Source organism: Abrus precatorius, unplaced genomic scaffold (assembly GCF_003935025.1).
Source record: "Abrus precatorius isolate BTA unplaced genomic scaffold, Abrus_2018 Scaffold2, whole genome shotgun sequence".
NCBI lineage: Eukaryota > Viridiplantae > Streptophyta > Magnoliopsida > Fabales > Fabaceae > Abrus > Abrus precatorius.
The window spans coordinates 2,274,070-2,295,719 of NW_020874362.1; the positions used below are offsets into that span (position 1 = coordinate 2,274,070).

The 21,650-nt window shown below is 29.8% G+C and overlaps 1 protein-coding gene across 1 annotated transcript; it reads right to left on the reverse strand.

Moving 5' to 3' along the window:
- Positions 1-18,971: 18,971 nt before the first annotated feature.
- LOC113858673 (caffeoyl-CoA O-methyltransferase 5-like) lies at positions 18,972-20,393 on the reverse strand. The gene is made up of 5 exons (XM_027491394.1): positions 20,263-20,393; positions 20,107-20,186; positions 19,737-19,881; positions 19,500-19,631; positions 18,972-19,356 (listed from the first exon to the last, which is right to left on the reverse strand). Exons 1-5 carry the CDS (start codon positions 20,350-20,352, stop codon positions 19,063-19,065), a joined length of 741 nt encoding a protein of 246 aa, XP_027347195.1. The 5' UTR covers positions 20,353-20,393; the 3' UTR covers positions 18,972-19,062.
- Positions 20,394-21,650: the final 1,257 nt, after the last annotated feature.

Consider the following 21,650-nt stretch of genomic DNA (forward strand, 5'->3'; position numbering starts at 1 on the left):
GCATTTTTTACTTATTATAAGCTCCACAATATCCTTTTGTCTTAAATACAATGAGATTAATATTCCTTACATATAATTTCAGCATCCAAATGCAAATGCTAATGTTATTTTTATAACTTCATTGCCAATATACATAAGTATTTAAGTACATTAAAATCTAACTATTTTAACTAATAAGGAGTATCTTTTGCAGTTTCATCAATATCCTATATAAATTGAGATTATTAATACATATTAAATTAAAAATAATGGTGATATAATACATTATTTAAAGAAAGTATACATGACCAGTAGCAAATTAAATAAGTAGTATAAAGCATAAAATAAAATGATTAAGAGCTTTTCATTGTCATAACTTCCTGAATTGGTACAAAGATAGTATTTTTAACCTGTTCAATCACTATTCTAATCGAACTATCATTTTTTTTATGATGTATGATTGGATCTAAGTTGGGTACTATGTTATATGTCACTACACGTAGAGGGCTTTCTATGAACAGCTTACACTAATCAAGACCATCCTCGGATGCATCCACTAAGCTACTACTCATTTTGGTGCTGATACTCTCTTTATGACAAGAGGTTTTAAGAATACACAAGCTTGGAGATTTGTATTTCCTTAAAAAAGATCTACTGCTTAATTTCAGCTCTAAGTTCTTGTTTGATCTTTTCTCTAATAGCCTCTAAGTCATCATAAATAAAACTTTTTTTTCCTAGAGTAGGAATTAGCAAGGGAATGTAAGCTAAGATTTCTACAATACCTGAGATAATCCACCTTAAATGCATTTATTGAGTAACTAACATAATTACATCTTATCCGTTTGAAAATTACTGAAAATTAAAGTTAATTCAATGAAAATCGTGGACATATGAACAACGTATAACCAGTAAAATAGCTACAATTTCAAGTGTTAAAGAAGGAACAAATTAAGCTTTTATTCTACCACTTACAAAAATAGTCTAAATACATAGCTTAAAAATGTCTAATATTAATATCAAGCTAGATTTTGTTTGATTTTAGCACAGGAGTTCTTTATTTATTTATTTTTTTCATTCATCATTGATGCACAAAATTTTTTTTCTAAGGTGTATCTCTTAATCAGGTAGCAAATACTATCTCTCTCAAGAAAAAATACTAATCTTCTCAATAAATTTTATAATTGATGATCACCCAAACTCAATTTATAGAAGTTAGAAACTAATAACGTGGAATGTTGACTAACTTGATTTCACCTAGTATAAACTATTAGCGTTGTGAAAAAGTTCAGAATGATGCCCACGCCAACCACCTTTAGTGCCAAACCAGAATAAAATACAACAAAAGTATAAGGAAAAGAAAAAGACTTGTGTACCAATGACGAAACTCAAACCAAAAGAAGGTGAATGTATACTATCGTAAAGAGAAAAGCACGTTCCAAAATCTTATGCAATATAGAACAGTAAACTCTTGATTGCTAGTATGAACTGCAATGCAAGAATAATGACTCTGTGTTTATAAAATTGATGTAAATTAAAAGAGAGAAATAACTTTTTACATTAATTGCCACAAAAGTTTATGTTAAAAAGACTTTCTATATTGCTTTTTTTTACATAAATTTAAAAATTCTTATCGTTTCTTTTTTTATATAAGTTATTTTTAAAACAAATATAATAAATATTTTTTATATCCATAATAAGGAAATTAATGTAATAAAGTTTATATAAATTTTAAAAATTTCACTATTTTTTTAATATCAGTTATAAATGATGTAAAATTACACGGTAGAATGTTGTTTTTGCACTTGTATTGTGACTTCACTTAAGCGGTAAATCCTGTGGCAAATTGTGAAGTTATAAATCTTCACTTCATTTCGCTTACAAATAGAGTCCTTTGTGACACTTTATTCGGTAAGGAAGCGAGAGAGATTATGTCGACACAAACACCTTTATTATTATAGTAAGAACGACCCCCGAAATTTCCTCCCGAGTTGTTGAGAGCCCAACCACCATCTTTATTCCTCCAAATAGATTCACATAATCGTCTATCTGCTTATAACTTGTTCAACTTTGCTTCTTGTAAAATAATAAACCCAGCTGTTATCACATAATTTGAGTCATTAACAATTAATTATATTGTCAAATCGTGCTAGTTTCAAGAATGTGAAAGAATGATGTCATAAAACACTTGACTCACTCTTAAATTAGTCTCCATAGTACAGAACCTAAAGACAAATTAGGATCATAATCCCAAAAGATAGTGTAGAACATGCCGGATTCGTTTTGGATTAATGAAAAATAATTAATAAATTAATCTTGCATCCACCTTATAGTACTCCTTATATTTTGCAAGACGAAAAGGCTAGGGAATATACTCCTATGAATCAATATCTTTTTGTAGTACGAAAAATAATGTAGTTTTTAAGTGACTAAAACATTATATTTATTAGTTTCTGATTTTCTACTAGCATACTTAGGTTATGATATCATTATGAGAATGAAATTTAAATATGATATCATAAGTTACTTTTCTTTTGTTTTTCTCTCTATTTTTTAATTAAAACTAGAGTTCGTTCCAATAAAGCTTGCACATTAAAAATTGTTATAAAGATTTACATTAGTTACCAAATGATACTTTGATTTCAATTAAAAAATAACATAAAAATATTAATAATGTTATATTTAAGTTTTGTCTTAATTATAAAAAAAAAATCAACTAAATTTTAGGTATCTCAAAAATTCTTGATTTATAATATATATTGTTTACCAAACGGTTTCGTTGTTATTTTTATTTTTCTATCAGTCTCTCTACATATTATAACTTTTTTTAGTCTATCTAAATATCATGAATTTTTCATTTAATAATCATAAATATTATAAATTTTTTATTTGATGTATTTAAAATACTAAATAAATAATTCATGACATTCAAAGGAATCAAATATTTTATATAAAACCTGTTAATTTTAAACATTAAAAAGAAAAAAATATTATTATTTAAGAACTAAAAACTTAATTAAACTTTTAAAAGAATGTAGTGAGTTTTTCTTCTACCCATTTTTCTACTCCTGCAGTTCCTTTTATACATTGGATCTCAAGGACATGACGAAACTCACAATCTCATATGGTTTTAGCACGTGTCCACGTATGGTAAATTTTTTCTTGGTTTGTTGATAAATAAACAAAACCAATGCCAGCATCTGTTTGCCATGTCAAACACAATTCTGTTTCGCAATGCCTGTGACACTAATTTGAAAACCTTCTGGTAGGATAAAAATTTAAAATGATTATAAACTATATTAACTAAATCTTATTTTAACGTTGTTATATTAGAAAACTGTTTGTACACACTAATTTAAATTTATATGTAAAAGATAATAATATGATTTACTTGTTTAATTTCCACAAATTAATCGTAAATTATAAAGCAATCAAAGTTGGTGGGTGGGACCGTGGGAGCAACTCCATTATTTTATATAAATTAATAATTCACCCTTTTCACATGTATTATTATGACATTTTGGAGCCATAGAGGAGCCAAGTTGGACCCAAACTTTATGAGCAATAAAATATATTGTTACATCAAGGTAATTAATTAGACGAATGGGAATAAAAGAACGTAGAAAGAGTTTAATGTACCATGTTTTGATCCACGTTGGAGTGTAATTTGGTGTTAGACGAGGCTGATTTGGGCCTTATGAATTGATGGGTTGTGTTCAGTTGACAAAAAAGAACGTAGAAAGTTAACTGGCTTGCTTTCCAGGCTAAAGAGCAACGCTAACACAACAATTTTTTATTAATTAGTTTTAAAAACTAAAAATACGTTTAAAATGTGAATATTGCTTGTATCGGCCAGTTATGGTCCGACACATGTGTATCGAATAAATTTTTTGCGACACTTGTGTGTCAGCTGAAAGAATGCCGACACTTACTCTATATCAATTGCTTTGACGCTAACATATTTCTCATTCACTCTCTTGTCCGCTGAACAAAAGCAAAAGACATGCTTTTATTCAAAAGTTTTTATCCAATTAAAATGCATATATATAGGCATATGATTGTGCATCCGTTGCAAAACATTTTGAAGAAACTCTAGTAAAAGAAATTTCAGGTTAGAATGTTATTAATTTACTATTTTAAATTTTTTAATTCTTGCAAATAAGTTTGAATTAATCATTTTAATATTATTATGAATAAATGAAATTATAAATATTTGTAGTAATATATTAAATTATTTAATGTTAATATAATATTATTGAAAATATAAATGTAAATATTTTTTATTTTAATTTTTTTGTAATATTTTTTGTTACTATTTGTTTAGGTAAACTTTTGTAATAATTTTGGTTGTATTTTTTAATTTGATATACAGGATGACTGAAATTGTGGTTATTTTATACTATAATGGAAGAGTGTACGAAGGAAATGAGGGTATCATATTTGAAGGGAATAAGAAAATGATTAAAATAGAATGTGGAATTACTTTTGAGATGTTGAAAAAAAAATACATACAAAATTGAGATTGTGCAATAGTAATGTAATTTCTAGACTGATTTCACAAATTTTAGTTGATTCAAGGAGTGAAAACTATACAATTTTAGATGTATGTGATGATGAAGACATTGATTGTATGATAAGTGCTTGTCAAGAACGACATCAAAGAAATGTAGTTGAATTATATGTGGATATTGCGGTTGGTGAAACTTCTCATGTAGCTGAAAATTTGTTATGTTTAAATTTATCACTCCCAACTGTTAATGTTAGTGACAATGAATAAGAGTATGCAATTGGAGGAGGTAATGTATAATATTTATTTAAATTATATGATGTTTAAAATTTTATAATTTATTAATAAATATTTGTTGTTGCATCTACAGATGAAGAAGATGAGTACAATGATGACTATGAAGATGAAGGAGAAATTCCTTTAGATAGTTCTTTTGATACTAGTTTGAAAGATGGTTTCGATTCGATAATGAATATTCCAAACACTGAAAGAAATAACGATATGCAAGGACAATCTACAGGTATAATTTTATATAATACAAAAATTGTGAAATATTTTTAACTAACATTAGTTGTATTTAATACAGATTTTATAAAACCTTTTTAGAACATAAGTTCATACTACACTGCTATTAATTGGGAACATCCTGATCAAGAATTGGATTTTTCTGAGTTGCATTCGTCACAATCATGGGTACAAGAAGATGCATTATATATTAGACAACTATTTGACTCTAAAGAGGAGGTAAAAATGGCGATAAAATATTATGCAATGAAGAAACATCAAACATTTTTTGTGGTTGAGTCAAAAGCATCAACTCATTTTGTCAAGTGTGTGAATCATAATTCTAGGTGTCCTTGGAAAGTAAGAGCATTACTACCCAAAAATTCAAATAAGTAGAAAATTACGAGATGGAGTGGTGTGCATACGTGCATAAATACTATGATTTCTCAAGACCACAAGAAGTTAGATTCAAATTTTATTTGTTCATGCATTATTGGTACGTGAAACTCAATTGAGATTATATTTATTTGTCTATTTAAAATGATTTTGATATGATCATTAGCTGAGATGTATTGTTTAATTTTGTTGACAGGTATGGTCAAAGAAGAACCCTCTGTTCCCGTTTCATTAATCCAAGAGAGAATAAGTGGCCAATTTGGGTATTCAATTTCATACAAAAAAGTATGGAAAGCAAAGCAAAAAGCAATTGTGACAATATTTGGTGATTGAGATGATTCTTATGCAACATTACCAAGATGGTTAAAATACATGCAATTACATGCTCGAGGGTCAGTTTACAAAATTGAGACCAATGATTATGTGAAAGGTAATGTAATGGATAATAGATTCAGAGTCTTTCATCGATTATTTTGGTCGTTTAGGCAATGTCGTGATGCCTTCAAGTTTTACAAGCCTATAATACAAATAGACGGTATCTTTTTGTATGGTAAGTATAAGCAAACATTGCTAATTGCTATAACTCAAGATGGCAATGACAGTGTGTTTTCTATAGCATTTGTCATTGTTGAAGGAGAAACATTATCAGCATAGGAATGATTCTTAGCCATGATCCGTCTAAATGTTACTGATAAAATTGGAATTTGTTTGATATCTAATCGCCATCAAAGTATTAAAGGTGTTGTGTCTAATCCACATATTGGCTGGCAACCTCCTAATGCTTACCATGTTTATTGCATTCGTCACATTGCAAGCAATTTCAATAGAAGATTCAAAAATTCCGCAATGAATAGTATGCTTATGAAATTAGGTAAGTATTTTATAACGTCTAAATTTTACATTATCTATGAATATATTCTTATTTTTCACCATTAACTGTATAACTTATTTAAATGTAGCATATACACCTTGCAAGCAAAGATTTGAAGCTGGTCTTAATACATTTCGTTCGCATTCTCTTAAAGTTCAAACATGGATTGACAGCATATCAAAGGAAAAGTGGAGTTTGACTTATGATCATGAAGGGCGGCGTTATGGTCACATGACGACTAATTTGTCAGAGTCAGTGAATAAAGTTTTAAAAGGGGCAAGAAATCTCCCAATTATTGCCCTTGTCAAAGCAACCTATAGTAGATTGGTCGAATATTTTGAGAAGCGGGGTAAAAGCGCAATCAATGACATGAACAATGGTAAAAAGTATTATCGTAAATTAATTGAAGCTATAGAAAAAAATCAAGAAGAAGCATCTTCACATCAGGTTCGTCGTTACGACATACAAAGTACAAGGTTTGAGGTTGAAGAGGCTTTTAGTCCAATGACACAAAGGGGGGTCATAAGTGGAGTGTGATATTATCTACACGTGAATATGAATGTGGCAAATTTCAAGCATACTAATACCCATGTTCACATGTCATAGCGGCTTGTGTTACTGTAAGTATAGAATTTTGGCAGTGTGTTGATCCTATATATACTTTGCAGTATGTTGTGAACGCATACTCATCTCAGTGGTGGCCGCTTGGAAATGAAGCAAACATGTTACAAAATGATGACTGGAAGTTGTTGCCAGATCAAGATAGAGCACGAGGTAAAGGGAGACCAAAGGCTTCTAGAATTAGAAATGAAATAGATTGGGTTGAGTTCCAACCGCGACAAGGATATAGGTTATGTCGACAACCAGGTCATAATCAACGTTATTGTCCTCAACAAAGCAATGCTAACATTCATCACGAGTAGGATTTTATGATTGCAAAAGTATGCTAGATTTTATTAATGTATGTTGTCTTATTAAAGTATGTTGTGTTATTAAGGTAGTTTGATGTGGAATGTGTGGAATGTTCCAAATTATAAATGAGTCGTGCATGTAAACCAAATAAATTACTCACAAACATCGTCTGAAGTTCTAAAATATAGTATCATAACATAATCTCAATTAGAATCCAAGGACTGCTCGTGAGGTCCATCCTCATGAGGTGTGAGAATGCACTGTCGACGATGATCTCGAGCTCCACGGTGAGGGTTATGCCTTACATAAGCTCCTGCTGCATCTGAGGGTGCAATGAATTCAGCGTTAAGATCATCAGCTCCTGCTGCATCTGAGACTGCAATGAATTCAGCGTTAAGATCAATTCCACGCTCATGCCCGGGTAGTAATGATGTTGTTTGGTCACTAAATCCAGTTTGATAAGAGCCTACACCGGGTGCATTCGGTGTAAAAAACATCGGCTTATATGGAGAAGGTGTCATGAAAAGGGTAGCGTCAGGAACATAAAATTCACCGATGAAAAATGGAGATGCAGGAGGGACGTTTGTTTGTTGTGATGAGTGAACATAAGATGATTGTGTCCCTTGTGATTGCTGAAATGGAAAAGGTAGAGGGACATAATAAACACCATCTCCTCGTTCGGGCAAAGGGGGCAACGTAAAATCAGTGGCCTGCAGTTTAGGTACACATAACAATATTCAATGAAACATAAAGTATTATAATTTAGGTACAATGAGCCAATGAAGCATAAGGTCATAATACCTGAACTGACGTTCGTCGACATTGCAAACCTTTGCCTTCCCGACATTTTTCACCAATACCAATATCAATCTCAGGCTCATCTGGATTTCCACTCTGGATTGGAGGATCACATGAGGATGAAGGCTCTAAGATGCGTTTCTGCTCATTTTGCAAGGCTAACATAGTCTCACACAACTCTTTCATCTCCTCAAATGAAAATGTGTCCCTACCATCACTACACAAGTAATAGGCCCTCTCAGGAGCATCTCCTTGCATAACCATTACATTCATATTAGATTCTATTAAACAAACAAAATAGTTTAAAATAAAAGAATAATAAGTACAAGTAATGCAAACACTGCAGCATCTCTGCTCATCCACCGTCTGGTATGAGTATGGTACCATCGCATGTATTTAGAGTTCGAACTCAGAAGACCAATCTGCAGTTCATTACTCACTACCCAATCCAATCTCCTGTCCCAATGTTGTAGTATGCCCCTGAACTTTGACTCCCAATTGTCATCGGTCTTCCCTCTAAGAGTAATGTCATGTAGTTGGTCTGGCTAATAAGGAATATGTTGTACCATCCCAAATTGGCGCATGACACGATCGGGCTAGTGCCATTCACATATTTGGAAACAAATAAGTGGCACAATTGTTCTCCAAATATGCATTCCCTCACTGCATATGGCAGGCAATCCCTGCATCAAATCCATACTATATGGTTGCCACACAAACTGCATATCAAATAAATAGTTATTTAGTTATTCAGAAATATAAATTAATGATAACATATATCATTAATAAATAACAAAATACCTCATCATGTTTCAAATGATCAAATTTAAATCTAAAGTATACAAGATCCTTTCTCCCTTTCCTATAATTTTGAAAACCTAACCATCTATAAAAAAACATACATATCGGTATTATAATTTATTAATAAAATACTGTTGTGACAATATTGAATGAAAAAATGAACATTGTAGCCATACCGTGCACCATAAGGAAGATTATTCGAAGTGTAAGGAGGATTACCCGAAGCTAGAAATGAAAACCTATCCCACACTCACATCATCACAAGTGGAGTCAATCCTCCAATACCAGACCGATCAATATTTGTAGACATGCATAACTCTTTGTATAGGAATACTAACACTGCAGCTCTCCAACTATATTGCCCAGTTATCTCCAAATCCTCAAGTAAGGGAAGGTACCTAACCGGGACCCTGCTACTAGAATGATCAGCTAACATAAATCCACCTATAAGTCTCAAAATATAACCTCTAGCAAAGCGAGTTAGCTAAATGAGATTTTGGTTGTGTAACCCAACATGGGAAAAATGCTCATCCAACCAAGTAAGTTTCAAGCTGCTCCTCATAAATGCTGAACTAGGTGGTCTAATTTCCAAAAAATCTTTAACGATTTGTGCCCTGTCACCTCCTGTAGGGGCAATAACTGGTCTTCCATCAATACGAAGACCTATATGAATAACAATGTCTTGAAAAGTAATAGTACACTCTCCAGGAGGCATGTGAAACGTATGAGTCTCCAGCCTCCATCTTTCTACCAAAGCTGTAATCAGTTGGCAATCAACAAGAATACTAGCCAACTGTGCTACTCCAACAAATCCTGCTAGTGTCAAATGAGGAATAATCTCTACTGGAACTCCCTCCATGCCAACATGTATGAAATGACCTCTCCTCACTCTCAAAATTGGGTGTTTACGGCCATCCTAAATATGTTCTGAAATATGAATTGACTGATAACGCAATAATGAACCATCTTCAGGGTCAGGATTTAACATCCTACTACGAGACGAAGATGATGTCATCTAAAATCTATTTAAACAAGTCAAATATATGCAACAAAATTTAATAAAAATAATTTCATTTCATTATTAAACAATTTGTACCTTAAAATATATTCTATCAATTATTACTTTAACAAAAAAAAAATCTTTTCCTAAATTTACCTACAATTAGTAAATTTACAACATATATTTCAATTATAGTTTACAACAAAAATTATATTTTCAAAATATCATTATACAAAATTTAAACTCTAAATTCTTACTAATGTATTTAACAATTATTTTTTTAACTTAAATTATCACATAAATTTATTATTATTATTTAAAATCATATAAATAACTACAAACTTTTTAAAAGATTCAAATGTCTAAATTACTAATTATCAATTTTTTTTCAGTCATTTATATTTTAAAATAATATTTTTAATTTTATTTAACTTAAAATTTTATATATTTATCTTTTTTTCACTTAATTACTTATTCTTTTACTCTAAAATTTTTTCAAATTAATTCATTTTATAATTATGTGATAAATAACTATATTTTTATCTTCCACAATTTTAAATTATTTACAATTTCTTAATTATGTGACATAATATTTATTGAAATATTATTACAAATTTAACAACTACATTTTTTTAATAATGTAAATTTATTAATTAACATATTTCATTCTTATTATTTCAATTTTATTTTGTTATAATTATTTTTTTTATTTTAGTAACATTCTAATAATCACATATAATTCTTCCTCATATATTTATCTAATTTAATTATTTTATATTTTTTATTTTATTTATATTTCTCAATTAATTTATATTTATATATGTAAAAAATTTGTTATTTTAACATTATTATATTTGTATAACTAAATAATATCATTATTATTTTTACTTTTAAATACAATTTCTACATAAAAAAATAATAATATAATAAATTTTCATTTAATTATTTTTCTAATTTCTTATTTTTCTATTTTTGTCTTTTTCCTAATTTTTACATGCAGAAAACAACAAATCACTAACCTTTTCACGTGGGAATAGGAATGGAAATGGTGGACCACCTGAAAGCCCCTGTAGCAATTTTGCAATTTTCCTAAAATTGATTCTGCAACAAAAACGGATAACAAAATTAATTTTTTTTAAAAAATATATTCATTTTTATATCTAATATACAAAAAAGTAATTTATTCTTACCTTACAAAATTTAAAAATGATAAATCATTCACCCCTATGCATTTTCATTTCCCAAATTTTGTTAAGCTCTTCAGTTTTTGAATGAAGAAGATGAACAACCGAAAAGATGAAGCACCAAGGGAGAGAGAGGGAGGGGCGAACGGGACCTCTTGTGCACCAATGACAAGTGGACCACTAATTGTGTGTCAGTCTTGAATATACCGACACCTTTGTCGCCAAAAACAGCACCGACAATAAAGTCAGATCTGAACCATCCGACACACTGGGCAGCTTCCACGTATTCAGTTTGCAACCGATGATCAATATTTTAAAAATCTGTCCGTTAATTTTTTAATAGTGTCAGCAACAAGTTTGACAACACTATTAATTTTCAAAAAAAAAATTTGTGTCTACTATGTATCTTCCGACACTACTTCCACCTCAATCCCAGACATGGTATTTGTTACAAAATAACCCTATTTGGAGAATTTGTTTCTCCTTTAACTTTATCTGGGCAAAAAAGCCCTTAAAAGTCTAAAAACTACAAAGAGACTAGGAAACCTAGAGCCAAGAGAATCCAGCCTAAGGAAAGGGATTAAGGCAGGAGGAGCCTCATCAACTATAGCAACAGCCCAAATTTAGGTCCCAATTTGGCCACTTAATTAGCACTCTGTTTGGCCTTCCTAAGCACATGGTTGAACCTAATAAACCTAATACACTTAGCTAAATTCCTAATCTCACTAATGATAGGAAATAGATGATGGTTACAATTAGGAATCTTAACAACTAAAGAGATAGGCTTTTTAGAGTTACTTTCAACCCAAATTAGCTCAATTTTTCTTTAGATGACAAACTTGAGGCCCAAATAAAATCCTTAAATTTTGTAGCAAGAGACAAGCAAGGGCTCAAAATGCTATGAAAGTCAGCCACAAATTCACCCTGACAATCCGTGATGAGACCCATAATTGGCAAACCCAAAAGAGTAGGATGCAGCTCCATCCACATTAAGCTTAAGTTGAGAGGTTAGGGGAGACATCCATCTACTGAGGCATCTGAACTCCAAAGCTGTTGATGCAGCCTTCATACTAGTCTTGCCATAGGAGAGATAAAAGTCAAAATGAAACTTTATTTTATGAATCAGAGAGTCAATATCTCGAGGGGAATTTTTAAAAATATCATAGCTTTTATTATGCCAAAGAGACCAAACTATCATGCCAAATAAAATGTTCCACTGAAGAAAGTTAACCGAATTAATATTAGACAAATTAAAATCTAACCAACTAATCAACCCTTTACTAAAAAATAGGGATCATAGACTTGGGGGAACAAATTGGTCCCATATTTGCTTAGCGAACCAGCAGTCTCTGAGCACGTGCATAATTGTTTCATCAGCTTCCCTGCACATGGTACAAATTGAAAAGTTTGTCAGACTACGATTATACCTCTTTACATTTGTAAGGAGTCTACCATGACCAACTTTCCACAAAAAGAGATTTATTTTAGGGGGACCTACCAATTCTAGACCTTATTAAAGATATTAATATCAGGAGAATTATGGTTAGATATCAAATTGTAAGCAGATTTAATAGAAAAAGTTCTACTACTAAATGCTCCCAAAAAAATAGATCTTGACCCGCAGTCCAGGAAAGGGGAGAAATTTGGGCTATAGAATCACAAATAGTAGCAGGAAGCAGGGAACTAATTTAAGACCACTCCCAATCACCCTGAGAAGAAAAGATAGCCACAGGTTCATTAAGAGCAGAATTCTGTAAAAGATTCAGGGAAAAACTACTAAGATTTTGATTAAAATGAACCTAATTATCTCTCCAAAATCTAATGGTCATACTATCCCTGACAATCCATCTTAACCCTTTAGAAAAAAAAAAAAAAGTTCCAAGCAAACAATAATCTAGTGAGTAAACAATAATCTAGTGAGACTGGACATAATTATTACCAATGCAGGAGGTTTTCCCAAGGTGAAATTTATAGTTATTACAAATCACTTAGGCCTACAGACTATTTAGTAAGATATTAATCTCCACCACAATTTCATAATGTAGGCCTGGTGGACCAGCCTCAAGTCCCTAAATCCTAGCCCCCTATTTCCTTATGCTTCCAAATTTCCTCCCAGTTGATTAAGTGTCATTTTCTACTGTCTAAAGATCTCCAAATAAATCTTTTACAAATAGAATCAATCTCCCTACAAACAGATTTAGGTATAAGCATAGATTGCATAAAATAGTTGAGAATACTTATAATGCAAGATTAAGCTAAAGTGACTCTACCAGCTATGGACAAAAAGTTCATCTTTCACATAGAGAGCTTTTTCCTGACTTTATCAATAATGAAGGAAAAATCTTTTCTAGTATGGCCTAAGTGACTTATAAGAATACCAAGATATTCACCAAAAGTATGGGACTACTTAACTCCTAAACACTGATTAATATCTCTAGAAGTCACAGAATCATAATTTAAAAAAAAAAACATAGAAGACTTATCTCTATTAATAGACAGGCCAGACGCAGAACAAAAATCATGCAGGACAAAATTTATTACCTCGGTGTTGTGCCTATCAGCTTTGGCCACAAGAACTAAATCACTAGCAAAAAAATATGGGATATTTTTGGACCTAGGTTACTAAAGGAAAAAGACTGCCAACTATTATCAATAATTCTATCTTGAATTAAGTGGGTGAGTCTTTCAACACAAAGGATAAGATCCCCCTGCCTGATACCTCTACTAGGCTTAAAGCTATCAGTCTTATTGTTATTTCAATTAATAGACATGAAAAGAGAATAAATACAATGGTAGATAAGATCAACTAACTCATGACTAAGCCCAACTCTTTGGACAATATCTTTCATGAAGCTCCACCTAATTTTGTCATAAGCCTTCTCTAAATCTAGTTTAATCAGCATATAGTCATTTCTGTATTTCAAGAAATTAAATGAGTGAATAAGCTCTTGAAGGATTATAATGTTTTCTACCCCCTATCTACCTTGAACAAAGCTGGTTTGTTGGGAAATATTAAAGAGAAAATAAAACTCCTTAATTTATTAGTTAGCAGTTTGGTTATAATTTTGTAACTAACATTACATAGAGAAATAGGCTTGAAATTTTTTTTAAATTCAGGGTTTTCAGATTTGGGAATAAGGGTGATAGAGGTCTCACTAACAATGGCAGTATTTGAAGGGTTCGCAAAAATATCAAAAATAAAGATAAAAATAATCTCCCAATTTGAGCTAATTGGCTTGTGTTGGTACTAAAAGACTTCTTCCTGGTCAAGATTTATTTGGTATTCAACCTATAAGGAATACATTAATTTAGAGAGGAAGGGATTATTACTCAGGCCTAATTTACAAAAAATACCTCTAATCCTATTTAAAAGCATTTTCTTCCTCTTAAAAATATCACAAAAAATCTCAAAATTGCAAAAATTTATGACTCTCTGGAAATTGGAAATGTTATCAGTCCAAGATCTTGTCAAAGCCCAAGAATTCCTAACTTGATTAGGGAATTCACTATGAGAAAGCTAAGGAGCAAGGAACTTAAAAGACTTGGCGAGAGTATAGAAGTTATTCTTATCTCTAGCCTTAAGCCAAAGGCCATTCTAATTAGATTTTAAGAGAGGGAGATGTATAAGGGAACTGTATTGGAACAACAACCTCCCTGAGTTATTTACAACAACTTTATCAAGTCTATCCTCAATTTTACTATTATCCACACTAATATTAAGATGATTAAAGTACTTATTTTTATTTATATAGGAGACTTTGACCTTTTTAGAGTTCCAGCAACACCAAAGACCCCTAGAAAATCTAATAGCATCCATCTTGGTTGAACTATCCGAGTTCAATTTTTTTATCACCCTATTAGCCTTATCTGAACTAGTTCTAGATTTAAAAAGGACAATAAAATCAATCTTATAAATATGGATTAGATCATTAATCATTCTATGAAAAACCCTATTTCTAGCACCCCTATAGTTAAAAAAAAAAAACAATTCATAAAGAAAATTCAGTAGGGGTTATTGCATCTTTAAGATGCTAAGAAGTGCCTAAGTGACCATTCACAAGTGGGTTCTTTTCAGGATTTTTAAAGGATACATTACTTGGACTTCCTAGGTCCATGGAGGGGATTAAGTCTGGAGGCCTATCAGTAAGTAAATGACTTTGAGCATCTGGAGTTGTCCAAAATAACTCAAAATTGAGACCTAGAAGGTCCTGGATAGAGTGACTTGATTTGCCTTTATTCTAGATAGCATTTTAAAAAAATTTCATTACCAGAGATATATCTTTACTTTCTTAATTTACAGACTCCTTTTGATGTTCTAAGTTACTACAAGGACTGTTAATAGACTCAAGAATTTAGTCGACCATTTTTTCAACAATAATTTTACCACTCTTAGAGATACTTTTGCGATTTCTCTTAGAAAACTCATTTATTTAGGGCTATTAGATGCTTTAGAAGGCAATTTATGGCTCACATGGATCTTAGGAACAAATTCCTTAGTCTGGATGGGATCCTTTCTTTTTAAGATCTCAGGTGTTAAAGCTTGATTAAGATCTTGCATGTTATTTTCAAGAACATCAAATCTATACCCAATATAAGTTTTTTTTCTTTTTATTAAGACTTAAGGAGCTACCAACTAAAGGGGAAACGCTAGTTTTCTTCCTTATAGATTTTTTTGCTAACATCCAGGGTGCAAAATGATATTTTTCTGGAGAGGGAGTGCTTCCATTATCAATCATTGAGACATCCTTACCTAATTCAACATTATTAGAGACACTACTATCATTTGCTACTAAATTAGAATTGGGAGTATCCTTATGGTCCAAACTAGTAGTATTTTGACTAGGACTATTGACACAGCTCATGTCGATGCCTATACCTACCACATTTAAAATAAACAAGATAGAGACCTTCATATTCAACTCTAAGCTTCTGACCAATAACTTTAAAAGCATGGACAAGTTGTTTCCTTAGATCAATTTCTATGATTCAACATATACAAGAAACTTATAGTTTATCTTAAGGAAAAATGACCCCAACAATTATATGTGAAGATAATGTTGCATATATTACTCAATTGAAAGAATGGTACATTAAAGGAGATAGAACAAAGCATATTTCTTCAAAATTCTTTTTTACCCATGATCTTCAAAAGAATGGTGATATAAATATTCAACAAGTTCGTTCATGTGAGAATCTAGCAGATATTTTTACAAAGTCACTTTCAAGTAAAACTTTTGAACAACTAGTTCACAAGATTGGACTTCGTTGTCTTCGAAATGATTGTCCACATGATAGGGAGAATTAATACGCTCTGCACTCTTTTTTCCTTAGCTATGATTTTTTCCCATTGGGTTTTTCAGGCAAGATTTTTAATGAGGCAGCATGTAATAGCGTAAATAATAATGTATTTTTCTTAGGCTTTTATCCCATTGAGTTTTTCCTAGTTAGATGTAATTTACGATTTTATAATTGTTTTGTTTAATTCTCATTCAAAGAGATACGATTCTTCAGTTATAGTTTTAGGCCTATAAATAGGTGTCTCATTTGTATTGAGGATATGTGAAATGAAATTGAGATTCTCTCTTTCTCTTTATATTCTTCTTTCTATTCTTTCTACTAATTTTACCTCCATTTCATAACAATTCTCTTTTTTTTAACATTATTTGTTAATAAAATTTATCTTCTATATATTTTTATTTATTTAAGGAGAATGCCTTATTTATTTTGAGACAATACGATAACATATAATTTAAAAAAAAAGATGAATATTTAATTTAATTGTTACATATTTTTCTTTTTTTTTTGAATTATTTATATTGTTCATTTTTATTATTATATTATTTACTTTAATTACTTATAAAATATTTATTCTTTGTTAACTTTTAGACTACTCAAACTAATAAAAAATATAATAATTAATATTTTATTGTGTTAAATGGATGATGCATAAAAAAAAAAGTTACTGTCTTTCTCAAAACATAAAAATGTCTAAACGGAGTATTATTATATTTTATAGGGAAATATTAATGTCGGCCATAAAAGTTGTTTAAATAATTAATAATAATTTTTTTTAAAAAATATATTTTTATATTTTTTATAATTTAATGTGATGAATATGTTAGATGCTTAAAATTAGATTTAAAAACTAAGGTTAATAAAATTTTATTTTAATATATATTATTTTTAAAACAACATTATTCATATTAATAGGAGTATTAGCAACATTCTATTTGATGTATTTTTTTTTAACATACTTTTAATTACTATCTAGAATTTTTTGAAAACTATAAATGTATAAATATAATCATTAAATTGAGAATAAAAAAATAGTGCATTTTATATAATATTTTATTTTTAATAAAGTTTAACAGATAAAATGTAAGTTAAATAATGTATATTGACATCCTCATCATACGCCAAAATTTCTCCACGTAACGGAATGCTAAAAACATTTTTTTTAATATACTTTCATTTTTAAGTTAATATTTATAAAAAAAATTATAAAAATATGAATAAAAAATATTGAATATAAGTGAGACTTACATATTTTATATAATTTTTATTAAATTTTAACTAATAATAAATAATATAATTTTAAAAGTTTGTAACAAGAGCATATTTTCTATAAAAAAAAATTATTTTAGAATTAAGGACCGTGTCTATCTCACTGCAACATTTGAAAGTTTAAGTAACGATTTTTTTTAATGTACAACTAAAAAATTGTTTCTAAAATTTATATTAAAACATATTTTTATAGCTATAACTAAAATTTATCAATTATTCATATTTTTAAAATGTGTGACATTGAATCATTGCTTCTTTATATTTGTTAACATTTTCTAAATTGTGCCTAAGTTACAAGCCACTCTTGTTAGCATGTTGATATAATTATATAATATTTTATTCATCTAATGCCTCAAAAAATAATTGTCATTTATTTTATTTAGACAATAAATTTATAATCAGCGTAATAGTAGGTAAAAAGTTAGTGTCAAAATGAATAAACAATGTTCATTTGACAATGCCATTAAAATGATTTTTTTACTTTGAAAAATTATTTCTTATTGTTGCTTAAGTAGAAAAATGTTACAGGTATCTGTCGTGTCAAAAAATTTTAACATAATTGTAAGAATTTTATTTATTTTTTATATATTTATATATTTTCTTACTCTAGTTTTTATGATTTTTGTATTCTTTATTGCAATCATATTTTAATTTTTTTTTATCTTCTTGCCTTTTCATTAAGTATATATAGCCTATTGCTATATTACTGCCATTTTTTAGAATTTTATTTATTTATTTTATTATATCATCTCTTTTTAATTTTTAGATTACTTAAAGGATATAAATATTTTATTTATTATTTTAAAAAAGTTTACCTAAATATTCATAAAAATGATAATTAATATTATTTTAAAATTTTGCACAAATAAAATAAATACACAATTGAAATCATTCACAGGTGAACTCCATCAATTTGGAACTCAATGATTGAAGAGAGAACTAAAATCCGAACACCGAATCATGGGATCCGGTTGGTGGAGGCCTTATCCTACACAGAACCAAAGTAATTTTGTATGCATTTGGTTTATTTCTTTTTTGGGTTTCTTAAGGTCAGAAAAAAAAAAATAAGATTAAAAAAACGAAGTTTCGAAAAATGTGTAATTCTATTAATTTAATACTATCTAATGAATATCAAAATAATATTTATTTATATCTTAGTTCTTTACTGTGGATATTGATTGTTGTAGTTCAAATTGGTGATTAATTAGGGGAGAAGGTTAGAAAAATTTTAGGTTCTTCATTTGCTGTGTCTAGACTCTTAATTATCGTTTATTATTTTTATATTGTTAAAAAAATAAAAATTTAATATTTTTATCAGCCATTTCAACAAAATTAGTACCACTAGAACTTACACATCCAAACACAAAAATAATTTTAAAAAATAATAAATTAAAATTTTATTTTTAATTTTATAATATTTAAATAAAAAAGCCCTTTTAGGCTAGTTTCCCATGAAAAGAAAAGACATAACGATGATATTCTTACATCCATCTCTTTCATCAGGCGACCTAAACCCATAATGAAAAATCAAGATGATGGAGAAATATAATCAGATGATGCGGCGGCACAGGGTAATCCCATCTCCCACTGGGAGCTGGCAAATCTCAATCCTTGAATCTTGAGCTAAATACTTGTTGAGCTCCATCACGTGACCACGACAGCGCTTAATGTAATCCATCAGAGGCGCATCAGGTGGGGCAACCACAGATCCACCCCATAGGGTGTTATCGTATGCGATCAGCCCCCCAATCTTCACAAGGTCAATTATCCTCATGTGATAGTTCAAGTAGTTATCTTTATCAGCATCCACAAAAATGAAGTCGAATGCTCCCTTGTTTTTTTCCTGCAAAATTCACACGGTTTCAATAAATCACTGACTCATTCTGGCTATTCAAGCCATCGTTAATATATAATTATAGTACAATTCTAGTAAATATTTCTTTTCTTTTAATTAAATTAAGATGATGACAAAAATGGGGCACGCACATCTTTAAGTAGCTCGTCAAGAAAAGGAAGAGCAGGTCCTTCTCTAAAGTCAATCTTGTGAGCCACTCCAGCTTTTTGGATTATGGGCAATCCCAGCTCATAGTATTCTCGGTTCACGTCCAAGGCCAATATCTAATCAAATCAAGTACATAAGCCATAAATTAAATTTCATGACTATTACGAGTTTGTGTAACAATCAAAGTTTAAATCTATATGCTAATAAAGGTGGGTAAGGACCTTTCCATCAGGGGGAAGAGCTAGGGCAGTGGAGAGCAGAGAATAACCAGTGTAAACGCCAATTTCCAAGGTGTTCTTGGCATTCATGAGCTTAAGCAGCATGCTCAAAAATTGTCCTTCATCAGGTGGGGTGGCCATGAGGTTCCTGTTTTACAATATCGTGGTAATTAAATCAAAAAGCATTAATTTCCCACATATTGAAACTGGTAATACGTACGACGGTAAGCTTGAAAATTTTCTGTACCTACAAAAAGTACAAAATATAACCGTACATTTTTTGTTGAGTCTCGTGTTTCGTGTGTTGGCTTACCTACGGATATTATATTCGTATACAAAAGGATATGTGGAATGAGAATAACCATGATCTTACCGAGGGTGTTTCTCTGTCATCTCACGGAGCTCCTTCTGGCATTCGTGCTCTCTTGGATGCACACTGGTTTCAAGTATATACTGCAATACTACAATTGTTTAGAGAATATGAGACTCAAAAGAAAATATCACATAATTTTGTAGTTGTTGAGTGGACCTGATAGAGTGCATCGCTTTGAAGAAGACTCTTATGAGCTAGATCTTTGTGACCGATTGGTTGGTTTTGCTGTTCCCCTTCCTTATCCATTCCTTTCTTCAATACCTTGCTAACTCGATTTGCTCTTTCTGTTTTCTCTTTATGGGAAGCCAGCAAAGGGTTGATATTTATAGACTGTAGTGCTAGAGGCATCTTAGAAAATATTTTTTTTCTATCTCTTTTCAATTATAGTAATATTTATTTTACATTTTCTTGAGATTTGAAATGATTAAAAAAATTAAACAATGTGATAAAAAGTGTTAAATAATAAAGAAATAAAAAAATAAAAACCATTTAATGATTTGTTCAGACACATCACTGTATAGCGACTAAACGTGTTTGCCACTAGCTAAGGTTGTAAGTGGAGGCTTCAATTCTTAGAATTTTACCCCGATCGATGCAGCACGTTCAATACAATGCATTTGTTTTGACAGCTTGCGTCCTTCAAACTGTGTTTCCCGTCGTCACTGCACTTCACAGTTTTACACTGCATTTTTTTCCTGTGGTGCTATCCAATGCATGTGTTTAACGTTTATACTAACTGTACTCTTAGTTACTGTATTTTCATTAATATCAACTTTTAACTTTTTTAATTTTAATTACATATATTTAATTCTTTCAATAATTTAAATTAAAATTTTTATTCTAAAATTTTATTTTATAATTAACAAAATATAATAAATATATCTGATATTATGATTTGTATAAATTAATAAAAAATATTCAAAATATTTAAATACAATATGAAAAAAGTATATAAAATACAAAAAATAATGTTTATTTAATTATTTTTTAAAATCTGTATAAATTAAATGATATAGTGAGAGATTTAATTTGAACACTAAAAATTTTAAGAAGACTAAATATAAACAATTAAATTTAAAGAGATTATAATCGTATAATAAAGTAAGAAACTAAAATGCAACTAAACCAAATATTTCTTTCATGTTTTATTTTATGTCATAAGAAAGTTAGAAAAATATTATAACTTTTCATATATTTCTATTAAATATTTTTTACTGTTAGATAAATTTCATATAAGCTCGTTAAACTATGGTGTTTTATACTATTCAAGTTTTAGGTTAAAAAGAAGAGGAGATTTTTTTTATAAATATTTTTATAAACTAAGAAATGAATTAACTTTTTAAAAATAATGAGATTAGTTTTATTACAAAGTAGTTGGATCAAGGAGAAGTTGTAAGTAGAAACAACAACGAAAATTTAGCAATTTATATTTGCTCATCCACAATCTATTTGACTTTAATCAAAATTTTCAAGATTTTTCTCAAATTATAAACAATAACTTGTAACTCAATTATAATTGTATAAGCTTCTCTAAGATTAAATAA